The sequence below is a fragment of the Euphorbia lathyris genome, chromosome 1 (assembly GCF_963576675.1).
Source record: "Euphorbia lathyris chromosome 1, ddEupLath1.1, whole genome shotgun sequence".
Taxonomy (NCBI): domain Eukaryota; kingdom Viridiplantae; phylum Streptophyta; class Magnoliopsida; order Malpighiales; family Euphorbiaceae; genus Euphorbia; species Euphorbia lathyris.
The window spans coordinates 98,462,987-98,471,871 of NC_088910.1; the positions used below are offsets into that span (position 1 = coordinate 98,462,987).

At 39.1% G+C, this 8,885-nt stretch overlaps 1 protein-coding gene across 3 annotated transcripts; it reads left to right on the plus strand.

Annotated features, from left to right (window-relative positions):
• Positions 1 to 826: 826 nt before the first annotated feature.
• Positions 827 to 8,458, plus strand: LOC136208451 (uncharacterized). 3 transcript variants are annotated; one of them, XM_065999358.1, is made up of 10 exons: positions 827 to 1,268; positions 1,979 to 2,291; positions 2,486 to 4,461; positions 4,551 to 4,687; positions 4,985 to 6,053; positions 6,150 to 6,829; positions 7,055 to 7,103; positions 7,308 to 7,555; positions 7,708 to 7,812; positions 7,921 to 8,458. In XM_065999358.1, the coding sequence occupies exons 2-10, from the start codon at positions 2,090 to 2,092 to the stop codon at positions 8,129 to 8,131; spliced, it is 4,677 nt and encodes a 1,558-aa protein (XP_065855430.1). In that variant the 5' UTR covers positions 827 to 1,268; positions 1,979 to 2,089; the 3' UTR covers positions 8,132 to 8,458. The 3 variants fall into 3 exon arrangements, with proteins under 3 accessions (XP_065855430.1, XP_065855411.1, XP_065855420.1); XM_065999339.1 differs by having other exon boundaries at positions 4,985 to 6,829; XM_065999348.1 differs by having other exon boundaries at positions 827 to 1,224; positions 4,985 to 6,829.
• Positions 8,459 to 8,885: the final 427 nt, after the last annotated feature.

The window sequence follows — 8,885 nt, forward strand, 5'->3', positions numbered from 1 at the left end:
TATTAATCTATTAAGTTATGGTTTCTCTCTTCATATACAATTGAAAGATCTTAACAGAGTAACATAAATAACGTGACATATTTTGTTATCAAGACTTAAATTAATATTCTTTTTTAAATGTTAAATTTATATTAATACTATTTTATACATGACACCTAAATTGATAGGTCCTATAAAACTTAAGTCTATTTTATTATCTTATCCTAATTAAAATAATATCCATTTCCGTTTGGTATACTCTTTCTTCTTTTTTGGTTACTAGTAGTCTATCTTCTCTCTACTTGATTATAGCTAATGGCGGCGGCGGGAAAATAATTTACAAAAAAAAAAAAAAAAAATCACATGAGAAGAGAAGAAAATAGCTATTCAGCTATGGAAATTGGAAAATAAAAAGAAAAAACTAAATATAAATATTTTTTTTGAAACAAACTAAATATAAATATTTAGAAACAAAAAATCTAAAAATCTAAGAAGTGACGTAAAAAAAGTACTCCAGCCCACGCGTGACTAAAAGCGCGTGGAATCCGCATATCCTCCCTTTACAGTTTTCCTATATCATGTTCACACTGATATGGTGTAACCCACGATAAAGGGTTTCTCCGTCTTCAGATCTTTACCGTTCAACCTTTAAAGATCTCTATCCAACGGTCAAATACTAATAAATACGTACACTCTAGAATGAGGGTATAATCATCCCTCACAAAGCCTGACTCCGAACCTAGAGCTCCGGTTCCGAATCAAAAGAAGGAGCAAGCAAATTAAAAAAAAAACAAATAAATAATTAAATTTTTCTCCGCATTTTAAAAGCGTATAATAGTTTGTTGAGCTTGTCATTTTTGGACAGCCACTGTGTCTGTCGATCGTTTTGCTTTGCTCTGCTCAGCTCTCTGGTCCGAATTTCCAAGTTTTCTCTCACTACAGAGCGCTTCCGTTTGTAGAGAGAGAGAGAGAAAGAAGAGGATCAGTGGGAGCTTTAAAGAAGTTTTTTTTTTTTTTTTTTGTTTTTTTATCTTTATTTTTTGAAGAAAAGGGGAAGTGAAATTTTGTAGCTGAAAAGCCAAGAGGAAATTAAACAAACATTCAACACTTTTTCGGTTTTTGGCTTCGTGCAATTGATCATCCCATTAGAAAACAGCACGCCGTTTACTTCATTTGCTTGCCTCTCTGTGTGTCAAAAGAACCCTAAATTCTCGCTCTCTCAGATCACACACACTGTCAAGTTTGGTAAACACTTTTGGTGCTTCTGCTTGGGTTGCTTTGGGTCTTTGGTAATTGTACTTCTTTTAGCTGGAAATGAGTGATGCTAGTGTTAATTTTGTTACTTTGTGTTTTAATTGTGGTGAAATTAAGCTGCAAATGTTCTGCTTACATGCCTGTTGGAGTGAAGGGGCTAGGTTTGCGTGTTTGTGATTAGGGTTTTTCTTTTTCAGAGTTTGTGGGTTTAATTTGTTACATCTTTGTAATTATTGTGCTTTGAATTTTCTTCTATGTTTATATCTTGAATTTCATATCTTGGCTTAGTGTATGACGTCTGAGTTTATCCATTTCTTTATCTTTCTTATTTGATTCTTAAACTCCTTTTTGAGTTAGGAAAGCACTTTGGTTTTTGGTTAGGTGTTATTCTGATTTCTGCGCCACTGATTGGTTACTTTGAATACTGAACTTATTCAGTATGTTTAGACATCAGTACTTTTCTATAAGATGGGAAGGCATATTGCAAGTTCCAACTGATTTATATCTTAGTTAATAAGAAAGTTAGTTTGAGTAGCTTTGAAGTGCCAAGGTTATTGCTTTATGTTCTATAATTAACATAATAGTTCATATGTCTTAGTGAATGTTGTTAGTTGTTATGAGCATCCAGTTTTGTTGCATGCAAGCTCTGCTCTTGGCATTTTCTTTTGGTTGCATTTTTGTCCATGTCTATTTTCTAGGATTGTTAAAATTTTGGAGTTTGAGTTATTGAAATGAACTTCTGCAGGATGTTATTTCAGCTTTTGAGCAGTCCGACAACTTAAAGTGCCTTAGCAATGGATATACTTACTTTCTACTCGAACTATTAGCTGGACAATATTTGCAGTTTTGATTTTTAATGCCTGGTAACGAAGTTGAAGATCGCATCTGCAATGTGTATGAGCTAGATAACTCTTCCCAGAACCAGCATACATCACATATATCACGAGCTGTTGGTGGAAATTGGCCAGTACTTGATTACAATCACTGGGTTGGTAAGCCGATACAGATTGGTGGACCACCAAATTTGAATCTAGAGAACCATACCTTACAACGATCAGGTATTAATGATATGCATTTCTCTACCTCTTTTTAGCAGATTCTCCAAATTCTTCTTGATATAACATATGCCCCTTCTGCTCCCTGCCAAAAGGAAAAGGAAAAGGGGCTTTTGGTTTGTAACACTATTTTTATCAATGGTACATTTATTTCATGCCTCTGTGGAGTTGTGTGATATTTGTTTTGGTTTTTGCAGTTTCTGTGAAAGGACATAATGTTGAGTCTTTGCGCATGCCACTAGACCAAAACTATACACAATGGCCTCCAGGATCAGAGCACTCCAGAAGTCTCACCATAAAAAATCCACAGAATACAAATGAAACTTTGGTTGGACGCCATAATTTCCAACCTAACCAGAACCAGCAAGGCATTTATGGTGAAAGCACATGTTGTGACCAGCGAATTTTGAGTTCCAGAGGCTTTTCTATCTTCAAATCACAACCTGAAAATGAATGTGCTGACAGTCCCACCTTAACAACAAATTCCGATCGATCAGAGATTACTGAAGCTTCTGTAGACTATAACTTTCATAGAGGACAGCAACAATTTGTGAGAGACAAAGAGGTGAATGCTCCAAAGCCCCAAACAATGCAGCAGCCTGGGTATAATGACATGCAAGTGCTGCAGCAACACATGATGTTCAAGCAACTGCAAGAATTTCAGAGGCAACAGCAGCTAGGTGATTTGAGACAACAGAACCCCGTAAACCAGTTTTCTGGTACTCCCAGACAGGCAGCTGGTGCTCAGTTTTCGCCCCTCATTAATGGAACTCCTGTTCATGATGCTCAACATATGCTGATGAATTGGATGCAGCGAGGTGCATCTCCTGTTGCACCAGGTGTATCTAATAAAATGATATTCCCTCAAGAACAAGGTCAGGCTTTGCGTTCAATGGGTCCAACTCCTCAGCAAATTGATGCATCTTTATATGGTACGCCTGTTTCTAATACAAGAGGCAACATGAGTCAATATCCCCATTTCCAAGGAATGGCCCACAATTCTGTCAATCTGTTGGCCAAGGCTGGTGGTCAAGCACCCAAATCCACAATACAGTCTTCTGGATTTGGGAACCCCTCCTTAGGGGATCAGCATGCTGTTTCAGATCTTGTCGGTGTACCCCAAGGAGCTTTGATGTCCAAGCAGGAACTTCAGATGAAAAGTAATTTGGGACAACTTCCTATTCAGGGTCTAACCAGTGGCAATTTTCCAGGAAATCTTCAGGAGGGCAATGCACCACAGGCGAACACATCTACAAAGGAGTTTAATGCGAGACAAGAACAAGGTGCTTGGCCTGCAATTCAACAAACAAAGCAACATGGTTCTTCTCAGGGTCTGGTTCCTCTAGACCCAATGGAAGCGAAGATTTTGTACAATATGGATGAGAACATATGGGATACTTTTGGAAGTCGACCTGACACAGGTGCTGCAGGTGTTGGCAACACATTAGAACATCCAGACTCTAGTTATTCATTTCAGTGTGGGACCTGGAGTGCACTTATGCAGTCTGCTGTGGCAGAGGCTTCCAGCAGTGATACCGGGATACAGGAGGAGTGGAGTGGCTTGACTTTTCAAAATACAGAAGCGTCCACTGATAATCATATTTCAAACTTTGTGGGCAGTGAGAGGCAACAGACCAGCTGGGTTGATAGCAACTTGCAGAGTGGCTCCTTCAGTTCAAAACCTTTTCCTATGGTTACTGACTCTAGCACGAGCTCCAGTTTCCCTGGTTTTCATCAGCCTGGAATGCAATTATTATCTAAACAGAGAGAGGATTTTTGCAACGATAGTTCCCATGAATCTGCTGTCAATTACAACCCTCAGAAGTCAGCGGTTCAGGATGGTGAGAAGGATCAAAGATTTATTGGATGGACTGGACAGATGTTTGAGCACTCACAAAGTACTACAAAGCATAAAAAAGGACTCTCGAGTGGCATTTCTATTGATAAGGGCAGTGACAGCATGGTAAATAGTCAACATCAGATGAGTAATGGACCTCATGTTGCAGTTGACTCTTATGACAGGGCACATGAATCACAAGACAAGCAGAAGAATCGCCAACAGAGGGAGAATTCTAATGATTCCTTGAAAGGTCTCAATAGTCATGAAAAAGGGCATCGTGAGCAGTTAAAGTTTTTTGATAACTTTTCCAGTAGTCCAATGGATGTAGATGAGGTGAATAAATTTTCAATATTCATCAAGATATGTCTTTTGATTGCATCCTATCTGTTGTTAATTAGTAACATAATATGTCAACTTTGTAGGGATCCACGCCTAATTTTCAAGGGAGCCCGAGAGTATCAGAGGAGGTACCTTCTAGAGGTGATCATGGTTCTAATGCATCAACTAGCTTTCATGGATCAGTCCTCCCTGAAGGTTCAAATATTTCTTCTCAGACAAGGTCAGTGGTTGCACACATTAGGATAAGTTGGAAGCTTAGAGTTTATTTGATCTTCTTACAAGCACTAATTATTATCTCAAGGCTCTGTGAACTTTTGTCAGTATAGACGGTTTATTATTTGCATTACTGTTAAGGCTGTCACGGGGTTCTGCATATTTTCCTTTTGAATCATGTAGCAAAACATGGTAGGAATGTTTGTCATTATTTTATTCTGAACTCCTAATCATGGTATAGCTCTTCAACTAGTGCATGTAATTAAAGATCTAATGGAACCTTTAATTGACACAAATCTTGCAGTGAACACATGCTTGAGCTACTGCACAAGGTTGACCAATCAAGGGATGATGGCACCTGTAAGCAAATTGGATCCGCTGACGGTAGTCCATTAACTGAAATGCATGGAGCAGATTCACGTGATACATCTATTGCTCAAATGTTCTCTCAGTCCTCTGCTTCCCAAGGCTTTGGCTTGAGGCTGGCTCCTCCGTCTCAAAAATTGGCCAATCCAAACAGTGTTTTAATCCCTGCGAGATCTCCACTGCCTATAAATGATCTCAACTCTAGACAAGTAAATGCTGAGTCAGAAAAGAAAAGTCAGGCTTGGCATACTCCTCCGTCTTCATTTAATTCTTCCACACCATCACATGAACTTGCTCAAAGAACACATTGGGATAATAAATCTGGTACTACTGCACCTACAAGCTTTTCTGGATATGCCAATATGCAGGGAAACTCTGCTGTATCATTTTCACCGAGTCGTCCAGAAACAGGAAGTCAGTTGCAAATACATCCATCTGGTTTACCAGTGACATCTCAATCTTTTCAAGCATCCATACCTGGTAGTACTAACAGATTTTCACCTTTTAACCAAGTGTGCTCTCAAGACAATTCTCAACATATGCATAGCAATTCTGTCAGTCAACCATTCCCAATTTTGGATACTATGCCTATATCTCATCATTCAAACTTGTCAGGCATGTCACAACAGGGTGAAAACTCTGCAAAGCCATACAATGTATGGAGAAATGTACCGGCTCAGAGGCAACCATTCTCCAATTTTCCTTCCTCCATGGAGCCAGAAAATAATTATATGACCAGTACTTCATGGGCTCAGCATGTGCCAGTTGATCCGAATTCGACTGAAGGGGGATATAAGTCATCTGAAGTTAGCACATCGTCTAATTTACAGGGCTATGATCATATGGAAGAGCTTGCTGGAAAAGAGATACTACAGCAGCACATTTCATCTAATATACTTGATACTTCATCAGGTGGTATGGCTAAAGGGCAAGAGCATATTTCAGATGTAGTTGCTCTGAATTCTGGCTTGTTGGTGTCTCATGCTCAGCAGCAACATGTTGATAAAGTAAGTCACACTGACATCTTTTCTCAAGCTTCTCAGAGAAATCTTGAATCTATCAGCCATTCACATAATGACCACCATAATTATGCCCTTCTGCAGCAAGTGCAGGCAATGAATAATTCAGACAATGCTTTGGATGCTCAACATGCTGCAACTTTGGGGGGACAGCAATTACATGATAACATTTCTAGGTTCAGACACCTGGATGGTAGACTAAATACAACATCACAGCCCAATTCTTTTCTATATGGGGATGCTCAAGCTGTTGGCTTCTTAGCAGCAGCAAGAAAAGCTCCTTCACAATCTGCTCTTCATTCCAGATTTCCTCAGGAGATTGTTGCAGTAGGGTATAATGACTCTCAAACTCAATCTAGTAGCAAAACTGTGATATCTAATCCTACAGAGCACGGCCATGTTAATCTGCATATGGCAAACTCCTGGTTTAAGCAATATGGGACTCTTAGAAATGGACAGATGTCGCCGATGTTCGATGCTAGGCTTGCTAACGCTGCTGCCTCACATTTTTCTCTTGGAAAGCCATCTCAGAATTTGCATATTCAATCGCCTTTGCAATGGGTAGATGCTGCTGATGCTGGTCAAGATGGCAGAGCTTGGCCAGGTGCTGCTGCTGCTGCCTTGGTAGCAAGTCAACAGGTGCCATCAGAGTTCACCAATCAAGTGGCTATTATGAGGCCAAAAAAGCGCAAGATCATGACAGTTGAGCTTAGACCATGGCACAAAGAAGTGATGCAAGAATCCGGGAGGCTTCAAAATTTAAGGTGAATGCATAATATCCACAGCTCTCTGTCTCTGTGTCAACCTATGTAAGTTTTGGTTGCAAGGAAGAATGAGAGGATAGGGGGGGGGTGTTCTGATACTGTTTTCCTTTTCTCTTGTTCTTTATTTCTGAACTTTTCCTTGGATCCAATATATACATATATACACAAGACCAGACATTCCCTTTTACTGTTTGTTCTCTTAATGACAAAGTTTTGTTTCTGCAGTGTGGCTGAACAAGACTGGGCACAAGCCACAAACAGGCTGACTGAGAAGGTTTGTGTAACCCCCTTCCCAGGCCACATTAAATACACACAGAAACCAAAGCATTTATCATAAGTTCCAACTCAATAGTGTGATCAAATTATTCCTCAGTTTCATCTTTTTTTTTTTTTTTTTTTTAACTTGTGGAAGAATTGTGTGATTAAAATTATTCTTTAGTTTCATCTGTTCTTAATTTCCTTTTACTTTTATTGACAGGTTGAAGATGAGGTTGCAATGATTGAAGTTGTGCAGCCGATAAAACGATCAAAGAGAAGGCTTGTGCTAACCACACAGCTTGTTCAGCAATTGTTTCGTCCTGCACCACCTTCCATCTTCTCTGCAGATGCTGCCACAAACTATGACATCATTTCATATTTTGTTTCTAGACTGTCACTTGGGGATGCATGTAGTTTTGCTTACTGTTCAGTGAAAGACTTTGTTGCACCTCTGAGCAACAGTAACTTGTGAGTATTATTCTCCTAGTTTAAGAAACTTTGTTCACCAGGAAAAGAAAAGAAAAAGCTGGGCATTCTATTTTGCTTGTGGAAGTGGTATGGTTTTGGTACCATTTTTTTGAGAACCAAAACTTATTATTCTTTCAATTCATCTTTTATAGCAACTCCGAGAAAGCCAAAATTTCCGAAAGACGTCCCCAGCAAATTTTGGAAGTTTTGAACAATTTCAATGTTAGAACAAAGCAGCTGGAGAATGACTTCCAAAGGTATGAGCAATTTTGGACAGACATAAGACCACTTTGACTATTTTGTCAATCTTCAAAATAGAACATTATTTCTAATCACGTTGCTATGTATCCTATTTGATAATGCAGATTAGATAAGACAGCATCAGTTGCAATCATCAGAGCAGAGGTTCTGGAGTTGGAAAGGTTTACCGTCATCAACCGTTTTGCCAAGTTTCATGTTCGGGGACAAACGGATGCATGTGGAAGTTCATCATCTTCTGGTGTGCTCCAGAGGCACATAATAGCCATTCCCATGCCTTTGAATTTACCTGAGGGGGTACAATGTCTTTCACTATGACTGAAACCTCTTTTCATCTGCATTCTGCAATCCACACCCCTACATGCTATGACTATATTTAAACTTGAAACAATGGCATGCAAGAAAGAGGAGTCGCGCAACAAATGGAATGCTGGAAAGTTCAGTTCAACTCCAAGTGGCGAGGGCCGTTCATTAGTTTTAAACCGAAGGCCAATTGTTGTCATTTTTGAGCAAGTATATATTGTTTCGTGTAAATCTTAATGAAATTCCAAGGAGGATAGGGAGTTAACTTTCTATAGAGCCAGAGGATTAGCTATGGGATGTTCTCTAATGCTTTGTTACATAAAAGTTAGTTTATAATCTGTTTCTGCAATTGTCTATAGTGTTTTCTGTACCAGGTCTCTTCTGTTCCAAGCTGAAGAAAAGTATCTCTGACATCTCAAGGGTGAATCTAATTAATCAGGTTGGATAAAAACATCCGTAAAGATTTTCACTTTTTGACTTTGGAAGTTACATACTGACTGGGTTTGGCCTTAGCCTTAGTTTAAGAGATGCAAGTGGGGATTTAAATGGTGTTGGTGGTGGCAAAAGCTTCCATCGTGTCACGTGTGTGACAAGTGAAAAGGACACAAAACAGAACAAAATGTTGTTTTGTTTGAAAAGTACAAAGGTATCAGACATTGATCCTGTTGTTGACCTTGAATGTCCCCAAAGGGAATTAATGCTGTGGATTGGAGTGGGTAAAAGACAAGAAGTCCCTTTTTTCTAATGGCAAAATAATAATAAAAGCATG